General features: G+C 53.3%; 6 protein-coding genes across 6 annotated transcripts; 3 read left to right on the top strand and 3 right to left on the bottom strand.

Annotated features, from left to right (window-relative positions):
• Positions 1-1,775: 1,775 nt before the first annotated feature.
• Positions 1,776-3,079, top strand: NCS57_00863100 (uncharacterized protein; the record flags this gene model as incomplete). The annotated part of the gene is made up of 3 exons (XM_053058442.1): positions 1,776-2,087; positions 2,139-2,865; positions 2,916-3,079. The coding sequence occupies 3 exons, from the start codon at positions 1,776-1,778 to the stop codon at positions 3,077-3,079; spliced, it is 1,203 nt and encodes a 400-aa protein (XP_052912273.1).
• Positions 3,080-3,247: 168 nt separating this feature from the next.
• Positions 3,248-4,342, bottom strand: NCS57_00863000 (NmrA domain-containing protein; the record flags this gene model as incomplete). Its single annotated transcript, XM_053058441.1, has 4 exons — positions 3,248-3,501; positions 3,555-3,904; positions 3,954-4,186; positions 4,238-4,342. 4 exons carry the CDS (start codon positions 4,340-4,342, stop codon positions 3,248-3,250), a joined length of 942 nt encoding a protein of 313 aa, XP_052912272.1.
• Positions 4,343-5,395: 1,053 nt separating this feature from the next.
• On the top strand, positions 5,396-6,391 carry NCS57_00862900 (uncharacterized protein; the record flags this gene model as incomplete). The annotated part of the gene is made up of 2 exons (XM_053058440.1): positions 5,396-5,949; positions 6,001-6,391. 2 exons carry the CDS (start codon positions 5,396-5,398, stop codon positions 6,389-6,391), a joined length of 945 nt encoding a protein of 314 aa, XP_052912271.1.
• Positions 6,392-6,778: 387 nt separating this feature from the next.
• Positions 6,779-9,265, bottom strand: NCS57_00862800 (uncharacterized protein; the record flags this gene model as incomplete). Its single annotated transcript, XM_053058439.1, has 1 exon — positions 6,779-9,265. The coding sequence occupies exon 1, from the start codon at positions 9,197-9,199 to the stop codon at positions 6,779-6,781; it is 2,421 nt and encodes an 806-aa protein (XP_052912270.1). The 5' UTR covers positions 9,200-9,265.
• A 337-nt stretch (positions 9,266-9,602) lies between these two features.
• On the bottom strand, positions 9,603-12,473 carry NCS57_00862700 (uncharacterized protein; the record flags this gene model as incomplete). The annotated part of the gene is made up of 1 exon (XM_053058438.1): positions 9,603-12,473. Exon 1 carries the CDS (start codon positions 12,048-12,050, stop codon positions 9,603-9,605), a length of 2,448 nt encoding a protein of 815 aa, XP_052912269.1. The 5' UTR covers positions 12,051-12,473.
• A 671-nt stretch (positions 12,474-13,144) lies between these two features.
• Positions 13,145-14,720, top strand: NCS57_00862600 (MFS domain-containing protein; the record flags this gene model as incomplete). Its single annotated transcript, XM_053058437.1, has 4 exons — positions 13,145-13,453; positions 13,505-13,519; positions 13,565-13,966; positions 14,025-14,720. 4 exons carry the CDS (start codon positions 13,145-13,147, stop codon positions 14,718-14,720), a joined length of 1,422 nt encoding a protein of 473 aa, XP_052912268.1.
• Positions 14,721-15,002: the final 282 nt, after the last annotated feature.

Genomic DNA, 15,002 nt, shown 5'->3' with positions numbered 1-15,002 from the left:
CAAAAAAAAAAAAAAAAAAAAAAAAAAAATAGACCGCCGATAGTCTGCAGGAAGAATGACCAAGTTCTCGTCGTCGTTCTGGATCCAAGAGTCTTTGATGAAGATTGCCGGGGAAGACTGTGAGGAGGCCCCAGGGAGTCTCTTGGCTCCGTCTCTGGTAACCAGAAGATTTCCGCAAGGGGAAAAGGACAAGTGGCTCGGAGGACAAGTTCCCTGAACTTCATAGGAATTCAGTAGGTCTCCGGTAACCACATCCCACAGGCGGACCGCCCCTTTCTTTTCCGGTTCATCGTCGGTATCGATAAATAACGCGGCCAAACTTTTGCCGTCGGGAGAGAAGGCAATTGAGCGGCATAGATAAAGTCTGTAGGCGTCATCTTCCTGTATCAAATCGGAAAACATTTTGCGGGGGGAGAGCAGCGTTCCAGTGACGTCCCAGAGATGAAGGCTCTCTCTTCCGTAGGCTGCAAACAATCGTCCATCTGGAGAGAATGAAATGGTTTCAACGCTCAGCCCGGTCTCTAGGCGCGTTTGCACTGGCGCTCCCTGCAATATCCCCGAAACCTTGAAAATACGGGTATCCAGGTCCCATGATTGCATCACCATGAGGTCGCCGGTAGGTGAGATGGCCACAGATCTGGACCATATAGAATTTGATGCGAAACTACATAGTTCATTGCCTGCCGTAGTCCACACTTCAACATTCCTCTCACCGGCTGCTGCAAGAACACTGTTGTCGCCCGAGAACACCAAGCTGCTAGAAAGCTAAACGCAGCAACATTGTCGTGAATTATTTATACTCTTCAAAATACCCCGGGAGCTTCGGGATCAACTAAACATGGCCCATTAAGTTTTCTTCAACCAGTGGTTCCAGATGGTCAAGTGCTTCTCCTGACTCAGGATATTCTGACACGCATCGCGGCGAGTGTGCACGACTACGGTTTAAGCAACAATTAGCTTAGTCCGTCTCGCCAGTTGACGACAATATGTCCCATGTATTATAAAAGTAACAAATTAATTAGGGATAGATTGTTCTACCTCATTGGCCCATCTACTGGCCTGGGCCAGGGACGGTTCTGTAGTCGTATTTGGAGTCGTTATCGAGGAGCGGGGGTTTTACATAAAATCCCCGAGATTCGGTCCCAAGAGTGCGGCACCGACTATCATAGGCTAAATTGGCTATAGTGGACTTGTATAAAGTCAATTGACACTACCAAGACTCTTGTCAAGTGCCCAGAGGCGATCTTGGCCCAAATTACAGGGTAACATGGCCGTAGCCGAGGTCGCAAACCTCATCCAAGACTCACGGCCCGGCGGTCTCGAAACACTTCTCGGCAGTCTCCAGTATGCAAATGACGCCATGATGAGCAGATTCTACACGGAGCAAGCCACCCAGAGCTTATCAATCGGCTGCAAGAGTCGACTGCGGCGCACGAGGGCACCAGGAACGCGCAATTGGCGCCGTTATGTTCCGGTTGTCAGATTGCCTAGTGTGCTTGTCGCGGATAACGTCATGGCGAATTGGCCTGTTTCATTGGTTGCGGGGGTTGTGAGTGGTGGTGGTTGAGTGCCACTCCGTGATATCGACCGCCGAGCACGCAATCCGTAGATCGACCAACCTCTCACCCCGGCGAAGGCGTAATACTTGGGGTGCGGGGCCGACAACGGATGCCGACCTGGAGGTATAAAGGGATCTTGCAGGTGCAACTGCCGGAAACTCAATTGACTGCAGATACTCTTGTACTCTTCATCCACATCATCTTGTCTCAGTTGCAATGGCTCCCGGTGCTCTTATCGACGACGCCTCTCAGGCTCCCCTTCCCCAGGTCAAGAATGCCGATGCTCCGCGGTCAATCTTTCCCGACGGCATCCGGACTTCGGGCCAGCATCCTCCTCTTTACGATATCCTGAAGCCCTACTCAGAGTTTCCCAAGGAGGTCTCTGGTCCCACACTCTGGAAGAAGGAGGACTATGAGAACCATCCCGAGCGGTGGACGCACCCCTTCACCGACGAGGAGATCCAGGAGCTCAGCGACACTGCCGATAGGTTTATCGCCAGCGGCACTCCCCTCACCGGTATCTCCAAGGTATGACAACTCTGCTGTTGTGTTCTCTTCGAAAGCCACTAACATCATCAGTCCAACTTTCCCCTCCCCAAGCTCGGCAAGGTTCTTGAGACCCTGCGGGAAGACCTCCTCGACGGAAAGGGTTTCATTCTCTTCAAGCGTTTCCCCGCTGCTGTATGGGGACCTCACAAGAACGCCGTCGCCTACATGGGTCTTGGAACCTACATCGGCTACTTTGTCTCCCAGAACGGTTTGGGCCATGTGCTCGGCCACGTCAAGGACGTAGGCGATGATGCTACCCAGATCGACAAGGTGCGCATCTACCGCACTGCGGCTCGTCAGTTCTTCCACGCAGACGACTCTGATATTGTCGGTCTTCTATGCGTGCACCGTGCCCAGGAGGGCGGCGAGAGCGACATTGTCAGCATCCACAACGTGTGGAACACTCTTCAGCGGGAGCACCCCGACGTAGCTGAGCTTCTCACTAAGCCTGTGTGGTACTTTGACCGCAAGGGTGAGACTTCTGAGGGTCAGGAGGAGTGGCTGCGTCAGCCCATCTTCTACATTGAGAATGGTGGAAAGGGCCGTGTGTACTGCAAGTGGGATCCTTACTTTGTGCGATCTCTCTCACGCTTCTCCGACAAGGGTCTTATCCCTGCTCTGAGTGAGGAGCAGAAGCGTGCCATTACAATCCTAGAAGAGACTTGCCAGAAGCTCGCTCTTCACATGGTCCTCGAGGTCGGCGACATTCAGTTTGTGAGCAACACTCACCTGCTTCACGCCAGAACCGCATACAGGGGTAAGACAACCACTCCTAAGTTTTCATGGTCAGATTCTAACATGCTCTAGACTTTGCTCCTCCTGCTCCCCGAAGACACCTTCTCCGTCTCTGGCTATCGACGCCTGAGACTGAGGGTGGTTGGGCTCTGCCGTTCCACGACAGCAAGGAGAAGAAGCGAGGAGGCATCCAGGTGAACAACAACGCCCCCAGGTGCCCCCTGGATGCTGAGTAAAAACATTTGTCTATTTTTAGCGGTTATGACTTGATATAATGAACTACCGAGGTAGAATAAAAGAATACCATTGAACTCGGGGACGAAACCCGAGCGTACCAAGACCTATTTCTGTCTCTGGAGCTGAGCTCTCTTTGCTTTGGTCTGAACTGCCGTCCCATAGAGCCCCTACTTCTCAGCCCAAGCCATAGTCAAGATTTCCTCAGCCGTCATCGGGCGTAACCCAGGGAACTTGTCATTAATGCGGTTCTCGTCCGGCAGGCGGAAACTCCCTGAAATTGTCATCCTACCGAACAAAGATACCATCTGTTTCGCCTCGTCTTCGGAGGCGCCACCCCCACCTCCATACCCAACCTGCAGAAGGGTCGCTTCATTCCTCTCAAGAGCCTCTAGACTATCGTATGTGGTATCGAATTTACAACCTGACGCATTTCCTTGGTTAGTATATAAAGTCTTGGGTTAGACGATGCAGTACCTCGGATCCTCTCGGCAATAGCCAGAAGTTGGTTGAAAGTGATGTCTGTCCCGGAGAGGATGCTGGTCTCAGGCCATTTGTCTGATGACTCTAGCGTCCGAACGACAAATTTAGCAACGTCCACAGAGTAGGTCAAACTCAGCACATCGTCTCCTGTTCCGGGAATGGCAGCTCGTTTGTTGGCAATATCTATGGCCCAAGTATAAGCCCATAGGTTACTCGAAATATGGGGTAGACCCCAGTAATCCATGAAGAACCCATTCGCAAAGCGCGTAAACTCGAGGCTCGAGCTTCGAAGCGCATCAACACTCTTGATAGCAAATCTCACGCTGGGCTCATCCTCGGCACCGCTATCCATTCATATAAGTGATTGTTTGAGCAAAGAGGCATGGTGCATACTCTGGAGAGTTGACAAAGGCAAACTCGCTCGGGATGAACCGCTTTGTTGTCTTGGACGCGCCAGCGGCCTCAATGAGGCTCAGCTGTGCGTTGCTCGCAGCTTCGTCTTGCAGGTTGATGGTGGAGATTACAGCTTCGACCTCGTTCTCCCCGAGACACCGACTCAGTAACGCAGTGTCATTGTAGTCTACCTTGATAAACCGAGCAGTACTGGGAGTTTGGTTCTCAAGAGCCTAGGAGAGGGTAAGAGTCATGTGCACATCGGCAGGTGGACACTTGCGTACTGTTCGGCTTAAGACGAAGATGGTGTGGCCCTTGCTGAGCTCGAGCTGGTTGACAATTGTCTTGCTAACGCCACCACTGCCTCCGGCAACGGCAACAACAACCATGACGAACGCGTTCTTGGACAAAAGATGATGGTGAAACGGGATGACTACGGGTAGCAAAAGTGTTAACAAGGCGTAGGAAACAGGCTCTTATAATGCTGGCCATAGAGCGCCGAGTCAAAGAGAGTCGAGTCTCGGCACCATTGCGGCCCTACACATCCTATAAGTTGACTTGAGGCGTGCGGGCTCTGGGGTCATCTAGCATAAGTATGATCCCACTAAATGGCCGGTCCACACCTGGTGAATGCTCAATGAAGGCCTTCCACGCGGCAGCATCCATAGCACAAAACATTCCCGTTCAGTGTTATTGATTTGGACGGATCGTCAGATGTAGTAAACTTTCGGCGACATGGCACGACTCAGGAAGTTTTTCGCCGTACTATACGAGGCTTGCACAGAAAATGTCCACGGCTGGGTCCAGCGCGCCCCGCGGAACCCGGGGTCCGAGTCCATGGCACTGGGGTTGGTTATTGTGGCCAATTCTGCATTCCTAATATTGAGTTTCTTCAGGTTCACTCTCATGATTTGCCTATAACTCAGAGTCTTGCCGTAGGTACTCACTTAGCTATGCCATAGACTACAGCCTAGGAAAGGTCGTTTCTGTATACCAGTAAGCTCACCAAGTCGCAAATAGATTCTCATGTTGAGGACCTCCTATCAAGATTTCACCCACCGTTGGCTGGCAAGTTTGACCGTTTACAACGTGATACCTTTTGGGATGCTTAGCTCTGGCTTTAGCATTCTCTCAGCACTCTATTTGGAACAAATTCTTGTATAATTCGACTTTCATGGGGCGCAATCTGTGCGTAGTCGCGGACACGGAGTCTTCGGGACCCGTCGCCTGGATACTGGGCAGACTATGGGGAGCGTGATAACCACAGACGGACTTAAGACCGGTGATAGAGGGGCGGTCTAAGCAAGTTACATAGCCTTCAACATAGAAATGGGTCTTGAATCAACGACCCTATGCTGTCAGGATTCATACATAATCTGCTGTAAGTCCTTCACTAGCATTAAGCCCGGCACCACTACCATACCCTCTCGTTCTAAATCAACATGTCAAATTACGCCAAGTACAGGGACGCCTATGCCAACCCTAAAGGTGCTGGAGATGCAAGGCCAACTGCCCAGGACATCATCGATCAGGAGGACCTGCGAGGCAAATGGACAGATAAGGTCGTCATGATCACAGGGGCTTCGGCGGGCATTGGAGTCGAGACTGCTCGTGCCATGGCCACTACCGGAGCTAGGATATATCTTCCCGTCCGCAGCCCTGGCAAGGCTCAAGAAGCCCTGCGTGATCTCATCGAAACCGATCAAGTCAAGCTACTTGAAGTGAACCTCGGCTCCTTTGATAGCGTACGCAAGGCTGCCGCCGCCTTCTTGAGCAAGGAAAAGGTTCTTCATGTCCTCATCGAAAACGCCGGCATCATGGCGCCGCCAGAGGGCCGTACCAAGGACGGCTTCGAGACCCAGTTTGGAGTCAACCATCTATCTCACTTCTTCCTTCTCAACCTCTTAAAGGACGCTCTCATAGCGGGATCAACCCCCGAGTTCAACTCGCGTGTCGTCATCCTCTCATCTAGCGCGCACCACACGTCATCTGTCCGGTTCGACAATTACAACTTCGATAGGGAATACGACCCCTAGCTCGCATATAGCCAGAGCAAGACAGCCAACCTGTGGACAGCCAATCACTTTGACCGCCTCTACGGGTCCAAGGGCGTCCACGCCTACAGCCTCAACCCTAGCGTTGTGCGCACGTCTCTCGGCCGCTTCATGCCCAGCGAGGCAGTCAAGGCTGCGTTTGAAAACCAGGCTACACTCAGGGAGGAGAGAAACATTCCCCAAGGAGCCGCCGTGTCTGTGTATGCAGCTACCGTGAAAGAACTTGAGGGTAGAGGCGGCTTGTATCTGGAAAATCTAGCCCCCTCTGAGCCTGCCAAGCCTGGTCCTGTCACAGAGGAACCAGGCTATGCTCCATGGGCTTTCGATGAGGAAAATGAAAAGAAGCTATGGGATCTTTCCTTGCAGTTGGTTGGCCTAGCCTAGTTGGATGCATATGGGGGCTGGAAGTGTCAAGGCTGACGAGCCTCGTCATTTTGGGTTTTGAAACAATATCTACGTTCATTCCAAGGTCTAGTCAGGTCAAGTGGTTTCGAGCAAGCAGGATGTCGAGCAACACCTCTATTGCTTCAATACTTCAATTTCGCTCACTGACTACCCATCAAACCGTCTAGGGGTACACCTTTTGGCCAACAGTGAACTGCAGCCTCCCCCGTGTTGATTCTAATCATCTATTGACGTGTCTAGATCTAGTAGCTCAAAAGACCAAGCATACCTACCTCTGGAGAAAAACTTCTAGTACGCAAAATTGCAACAACTGGGCACGATTCCTCCAAGCACAGCTCACATACAAATCTCCCGCAACTAACCTCGTCACTTCTTTTCTCCTTGAACAATCATGGCCACGTAAGCAGAAACCAGTCCAAAAATAGCCAGGACGAATATCATGAACCGACTCCAGTCAAAGTCCTCAAACCAAGTCTCGGCGGTAGGAGGAACCAAGTTGAGAGGGAACGAAGGAGGGAACACCTCCCGTCGTCTCTGGATCCTCGCCAGTCTATGCTTGAGCGGGTTCTCAATTTCCACAACGACCGCGTGGTGCTGGTCCTCGCCGCTGTGCGACGGGTGACGCACATAGAGAGTCTGGCGCTCACGGTCCAGTGTCCATTCAGCGTTGGTGGCGTGGATGCGCAGCTCGTGTGTGGCGTAGTGGTACCTCGGGATGAAGATTTCCGTGAGACGAGACTTTTCGCCCAGAGACTGCTTCTCGTTGCCTTTGCTTGTCCATTTGTATTCGAACCGAAGGGAGTGGTGATCCCAATCGGAAGACATTGGGGTTCCTGCAGTCTTTACTGCATAAGGTCGGATAATGACATCGAGGACTCGACCTCCGGCAAAGAGCTCGTCGTCCTCGTGGAGATAGTTGCGGTAGTCGGAACGGATAGGACCTCCCTCGACAATGTCATCGCTGTTCATAACAGAGAAATCCTCCTTGTTCCATCCATCACCGTACTCGACCCGGTTGTGCGGGTTGTAGTTCCATAGTGTGTATCCAATGCCATTATCCTCCATGGCAGAAATGAGACCGTTCATTAGGTCTCGCTGCTTATCGTAGCACCCAGTTCGGAATGCCTCTCCCCCATTGATGTCATAGGAAATACCAATCTCACCGATCAGCATTGGCACCTTGCCAAGCGAGTCCAGGCCGTACTTGATGACGTTGCCAATCTGCTTCCTGTAGTTCTTGCGCAGGCCCTTAGGGCCAAAGTACATGGCCTTGAGGACAAACATGCCCCTCGAGAGGCCCTGGACGTTGACGCTCATCCACGCGTGGTACTTGTTGAACAGGACGTTGAGATCGTAAAAGTGAGGTGCATATACGAAGTTGGTCGGGCGCGGTGTCGTTAGGACAGTGTCCTCGGCGTACTTTTGCTTGCGCCAGTTGGGCGCGATCTCTTGCGTAGGCCACGGAGGCATAAACTCGTTGGGGATTGGCTCAACGAAGCTGAACTGTCCGAGATTCTTGCGCGACATTCGCTTGGAGAACTTCTCGAGGAAGGGCGCGTAGCAATCGCGATACCACTCAATCGGGGTGCCCTCGCGACCAGGACGATGATCGACTTCAAAGTAATCATCGTCGAGCACCTTGGCCGTCTTCCTTTTCTCATCCCATTCCCATACGCCATGTGCGCGCCATACACACTGTCCCAATCCACGTCCGTGACCGATAGGCTCTCCATTGTGGAGAGTGAGCCACGCTGAGCGACCCTTGGGATCGACGAGAGATTTGTGGGAGACACGGGTCGGCCAAGGCCAGGATTTGACGTAGTAATCGACCTTTTGGGCATACCCGCTTCCGAGAGCGAGCGATTGGGCAAGCGACGGGCAGTGTCCAATGTGCAGGTCGGTGTCGTAGTTCCAGAAGTGAAAGTGGTGCAGGTTAATGAGGCCGCGGTGAGGCTCGTTCATAGGCTCAAAGCCAATGCAAGCCTCCAAGTCGCCCACCTCGTCTGCGAGTCGTCCAAAGGCCTCGATGAATGCATCCTGCAGGAAGGTCTGGACCGGGACCTGGTTGCTTGGGTCGTCTCCTCCAGCGACGGTGCGTCGGCACTTGAGGTTCGGGGCCAGAGCGTCACCCGCCCAGAAGAGGGTGGCCATGGTGGAGGCAGCGAGCTTCTGGTAACCCGAAGGCCATAAGAAAGGACCGCCTGGCTCTTTGGGGTTGGGGGGTTCACTGGCCCTCTTCTTTTCGTCCTGGCCGTGAACGTAGGCAATGCCTGTGTCGGTGAAAGCTTCAATGTCGAGGCCGACAGTCTCAAAGGTCCAGCCTGGAGCACCGCTGCCTCCGCTGAATCGGCTCCAAACATCCTGATGGGCGCAAACGAAACACTTGATGCCATACTGGGGCATCAACTTGATAAGCTGTCGCAAATAACCAATGTACTCGAGGTCAAGGTCAATCTCTGGATCTGGTCCGGCGTGTCCGAGCGACTCCCAGGTGACGAGCAGTCGCACAAGCGGACACCCCCATTCGCGCAGGCGGCGAAAGTGCAGCGGGGCCTCCTCCAGGGGAAACGGCCTGCCGACAAAGGTGACGGTGCGATGCTCGTAGAAGCGCTCGGTAAGGTGAGACAGGCCATTGGGCTCGGTGGGCAACTTGCTGGCTCCAGACACGTTGAGGCCGCGCAGCGAGAGGATGCGACCGTGGGCGTCGACAAAGTGGGAGCCCTCGATGCGAATTGGGCCGCCCAACGCAGCCTCCGAGAGGTCGGCCGCTGCGTGTAGCTCGACCATTGTCGCCTTTTCTTGTTTTTCAGGTGATACAAGTTTGCGAAGCAGTCGCGGTTTGCTCGAGGTCGCTTCGGCGGTGACAATTGAAGCCACGCAAGCATTGGAAGCAGGCAGGCAGCTCTCGAGGAACCTTAGTCAACTCAAGGCCTGTAGCTCCACCTGGCAGCTTGGCGATAACCCGCTATCTTGCTTGCTTGCAGGCAATGGATGTCTCCAACAAACCTTGATGGTAAACGGTTTCGCCTCAACAGGAACAAGACTGATGATTAATGAAATGTCAAGTATGCAATCGTGTCTTCATTGATTAAATTAGATAATGCACGCACGCTATGCGGCCGAATAAATCTCCTCATCTCTACCATCATTTACAGCGAGGCGCCATCCATCAAACGGAGGCTAATGCATCTCAAGATCCTTCTCGATCCCTCCTATTCAACATGGCATAGCTCATCCTCCGAGCTGCCCTATCTCCCCAGTCCATGACCGATATTGCCGGCGACCGCGATGTTGACCTCGCCGTCTTCTCCTGGCTCACATCTCCTTCCACTCCAAAGGAATACGCCCTCTCTCCTGTTTGACCCGATACAAGGCCAAACCCAATCTTGCTGTTCTTAATCTCTGCTCCCTTTTCCCATCGCAACTTGTCGAGACTGCTTCCTCTGGTCGCAGCGAGAATGGCCGAAAAGCTTAGACTGCGCATTAACGAGTCCTCCTCCATCGCCGCCACGCCCGACGCAACGGCCACGACAGTGATGCCCATGGATATAGCGTAAACGGCCCAGAGCTGTGCATAATTGTAGAAATAGCAGTTTCTGAGCTGGAATCGCATGCAGTCATAGTCGGTTTTGTTACCGCCCTCGGCCGATCCTGACCATCTCGAAGGATCGCTTGCCCACGACACGACGATAAACTGCGGATCCGAAAAGAAGGACATGAGAATCTCCTCGTAAAAGTCCTGCAGCTCGTCTTGGAAGTTCGCGATGGGTAGATAATTGAGTCTGTCGATCAGCCGCGTCTCGATCGCCATGGTCTCTACGATGTAGAACGGCATCGTGATGGTCCCGTTGACGAGCTCGCGCAACAGGCTACCTACTGCGTGGTATGCCATCTTTTGTCGATATATGCTGACGTTTTGCGGCATGATGTAGTTTTCCTCGGGAACAGCCACAATCCGATCCTTCAGCCTCCTGTCCGGGTCCTTCTTGTCGGGCACGTAAGTTGTATCGACCACCTTTCGGAGAAACTCGCGCTTCTTGACCTTGTGCGTTTGGGTGCCGCCGGTATGGTTGACCTGTACCGTGTACTTGGTCTCGTAGTGCTCGCATCCGAAAATGGTGGGTGTGTATGCAGAATTCCAACCTTTGACGGTCCTGTTCGCGGGCTGCACCTTGGATCTATCTTGGACATCGGCGAAGCCAAACCACAGGATGGGTTCCGTCCGGAGAGCACCCAGGTTCTTGGGGTATGGACGCTTCATGCTCGCTTTGGGTCTTCCCCCAGGCCCTCCGTCGATTTGTGGGTTCCCGTAGTCCCCCTCGTAGGTGTTGGCAATGTAAGAAAAGTTTCCTCGTGGTAAAAGATCATCCGTGTCAAAAGGGCATTCCGCATCCCCCAACTTCTTGACCGTGTCGCCCACCCCGGAGGCTAACGACTGGCATCTGTATCCAGGGGCCTCAAACTCGATGACATAGCTGCAATTCCACCCTCGACCGCAAATCTGTATAGGCGCATCCTTCCGCATGACTGCTTGCTGGGTATATGCAGTCTTGAGAGCGACTGACCTGAACTGCTGGCTGGCCTTTGTCCAATAGTCATACCCGTTAGGGTCCAACTCGACGTTTGGTCCTGGAGTGGTCGTGTTCCACAAAGAAACAGACAACTCGATCAGCCCTTTTTCTCGGATCGGGCTCCACCAGTTGGGGACCTGCTCGTGCGAAAAGTTGAGTGTCCGGATCTCGGGGCACTTCGTTGCCTCCTGCACCCTCTGGGGCATAACCGTCAGCGTGTACGACGCCAGGATGACGATGAGTGGCGACATCCAGATGAAGATTGTCAACCCCATGGCAAACTTGGCATTCACCCAAGCCTCCCAGTTGAGCAAGGCCGTCAGATCCTCGGAAGCCGCAAAAAGTGAGTCGAGTGTCGCAAGGGAAAGCATTTTGCGACGAATCATCATCAGGACGCGCTGTCGAAATGCAAGCACCACGGCATTCAGAAAGCACGCCTTGGAGAGAAAGGCGAGAGCGGCTCCATAACGAAACATTCCTTGCTGGTCTTTTGCGACTTTTCCGTGGAGGCCCTTGTAGAAAAAGTGGTGTCCCATGGCAAAGGCGATGCCAGAGAAGACGAGAAAATACATGCTCCATGATGGCTTCCATTCCGTCAACCACCAATTGAAGCACCTCCTCCCACGCGACTGGCGCGGGGGACCTGGAGGATCGGGCGGGCTTTGCCTTGGGACACCCTCAAAATGGTAAGGGCTAAGAAGAGATGCTTCGCTGTCGTATCGGTAATTCTGTGGCCTCATCTGTGGTTGTTGTTGCTGTTGCTGTGGCTGTTGGCCAGGTCCAACTTGGGGCGTTGGCCGGGTGGGCTCCCAGATGCCCAACGGCGTGGGCGAGCCATAGTAAGCTGTATCGACATTCGGGTCAATCTGACGAGGAAAATAAGGGCCCTGGGCGACGCGGTTCGAAAAGGATTGAGAGGCATAATCTGGAGATCCTAAAGGCGGCGTCTCCCTCGTTGCGCCTACCGGTTTCCTGGCGATGGAGGGACTGCTGGGCTGCCAGTCTGTGGGTGGAGATTGCGCCGCGCTGTGCTCGTAACGGCGGCCATCGTATTCCCTCAATTCCATGACGAAACGAAGACGAGACGAGACGGAACGGGATGAAGGCCCGGGCAGCCGATTGGGTCCCCGCAGCGGATGGACGGCAGCCAGCGGCGGCAAGAAGCAGGAAGCGACAGACTGGAACTGATGTGTGTGGAGTGAAGACCGAACGGAAGGGATGGAACGTGGGAGAGAAGAATTGCTTGGGTTTAAAGGTCCATGGCCAATCTCAGCCTTGTTGAATTCGCGTCTTTGCACTATGCCGTTTGCACATATGACCCCCGAGAAGCCACCCTGCACCGGCGGCGACAGAGGGTGTCGGGTTGCATTTGACGCTGTAGGGCTGGGCGTAGCCCGTGACTGATTGGCCTCGGGGTACGGTTCTGACCCAGGGAGCTGAGCGATATGCAAAAGCCACGACCCAATGGCCCGACGCCAGCGCGGTCTGGACTGTCAAGGGGGGGCAGATGAGAGTGGTGCATGGTGGAGGACAAACCTCAACAAGGGGGTCAGAGGCCCCAGCCACCGAGAGCTGTGTCCTGGGCGACACCGGCAGAGCGGCAATTGGACTCTGGAGCCAAGACTCTTTGGAAAATATGCTTAATAGGGCTGCTCCGCCCAGGCCCTACGCGTGTCCTAATCCTACAGCAGCTATGCCCGATGCTGGAGAGTGGGCAACGGACCTGGCGATCCCTACAATCCCGCTTACCTACAGCTGCCTCGCCGAAGAAAGTGACCCAAGAATGAGACCACAAGGCATCCACTAGAGGCACAGTGCTAGACGAACGAAAGCGTGACGTCACGGGACCATAATTGCTACCCGAGACTTAGCCGCATACTTCCCCAAATGGTTATTCATCACGGAATGCCCTGGTTCCTACTCCTGGACGGCTATCTGAAGTTTCGGCTAAACTTCTCGCTTGGCGCGGGGAACTCGTTCCGAGAAGTGACAGAACGAGGAACGAGTATCCACATGATTGTCCTCGTGTAGAGCTTCAAAAGGAGAGTTCGTCTCTCTTCTCGAGAGACTGACAATGCTTCTCTGTCATCTGCCGTCCTAGATCGACGGATCCCTTGTCTTCTGTCAGACCCATCTTCTTTTCAGCCGCTTCAGCTCCACAATGACGACTGCCAGCGCTTCCACTGCCGTGATTGGCTCTGTTGAGCTGACCTCTGTCAGCCCATTCCCTGCGACGGTGGCTAAGTCGTCGTCCAGTGGCTTCTTCGATACACAACCACGACGTCTTGGATCTAATCAGCATGACGGCGCCAATACTGGTTCTGACGACAATGGACTTGAGAGTATCGCTGCTCATACGGCTCCTGTCGAGGCGGTGGAGAGCTGGAGGTATCCGCGCTCAAATGTGTTCAAGACGGGTGCCACATTCTGGAGCATGCTGACTTCTGGTGCCAATGATGCTGCCTATGGTGTAAGACGCGGTAACCTTCATTCAGTATCCACCCACTAACACATTTCATAGGCTCTTATTCCATACGTATGGCACCCTTTCCTATCTTTTGACTCTGACTAATCGTTGCAGTTGGAAAAATACTATGATCTCAGCTACATTGTCGTCTCCCTCATTTTCCTGTCCCCGTTTGTCGGGTATATCCTTGCAGCCGCCATAAACAACATGCTGCATAGAAAGATTGGCCAGCGGGGTATAGGTGTTACTTGTGGAATATGCCACATCATTGCCTACATCATCATTTGCCTCCACCCCCCTTACCCAGTGCTGGTCTTGGCCTACGCCGTCGCTGGCTTTGGCAATGGTATCAGTGATGCTGCCTGGAATGCTTGGGTTGGCAACTTGGATAGGGCAAACGAGACCTTGGGTTTTCTCCACGCGTTCTATGGTATTGGTGGCACCATTAGCCCTCTCATTGCTACCAGCTTGATTACCAAGGCCAATCTGCCGTGGTACAACTTTTACTATGTCATGGTAAGCTCTTTCTGTCATGATCTGAACTCATGAAGCTGATTGTTAAATACTCCTGTAGATCGGTCTCGCCGTCGTTGAACTCACTACCTGCACATGGGCTTTCTGGCCCAACGGCGGTGAAGTCTACCGCAGGACCATGGAGGCAAGCAACGAAAACCACGAAGGCATGAAGCAGGCACTATTCCAGATGCCCTACGCTCGCGTCACCTGGCTCTGCGCCGCCTTTCTGCTTGCCTATGTTGGAGTTGAGGTGTCTCTTGGTGGCTGGGTTGTCCAGTTCATGATCCGCGTCCGTAACGCTGAGGCGTTCCCAGCCGGAATGACATCTGTCGGCTTTTGGCTGGGACTCACTCTTGGCCGTGCCATTTTGGGCTTCGTGACCCCATTGCTCGGCGTCAAGATTGCCGTTGCCCTTTACCTACCAGCCACTATGGCCCTGGAGCTCGTCTTCTGGCTGGTACCGCAGTTTTATGTCTCTGCCGTTGCTGTTGCCTTCCAGGGATTCTTTATTGGACCTCTATTCCCTGCCGTCGTCATCGCCACCACCAAGATGTTGCCCAAGCATCTGCATGTCAGCACCATCGGGTTCGCCGCAGCTTTTGGTGGTAGCGGAGCGGCTGTGCTGCCGTTTGCGGTCGGTGCCATTGCTCAGGCAAAGGGTGTCCAGGTTCTTCAGCCAATCATTCTTGCGCTGTTGGCAACGCTCCTAGCTTTGTGGCTCTGCTTACCCAGGATCGGAAAGAAGAGGGATTAGGTGGGCAATGCAGTGTCTACAAAACTATGCGGCGTGTATAGTAGTAGAAACGATGGTAGAACCGGGTCCTTACCTATGGGAACTACTAGAACCTAGTCGTTGCAGTAGATTGTGTTCAGAGGGGAGTGCTCAGGACAAAAGGAGATGTTGTACATTACAAGTCAAAGACTAAGAAGAGTACATAAAACAATAGCTACCACGACGAGGTAGTTGACTAAAGAGTCACAAAAATAGTACACGTTAGCTAATACTAATCGCGGCCTTGACATCGTGACATTCTTA

Source organism: Fusarium keratoplasticum, chromosome 6, assembly GCF_025433545.1.
Source record: "Fusarium keratoplasticum isolate Fu6.1 chromosome 6, whole genome shotgun sequence".
Taxonomy (NCBI): Eukaryota; Fungi; Ascomycota; class Sordariomycetes; order Hypocreales; family Nectriaceae; genus Fusarium; species Fusarium keratoplasticum.
The sequence above is the reverse complement of the archived record's forward strand: the minus strand, read 5'-3'. Positions and strand labels throughout refer to the sequence as shown.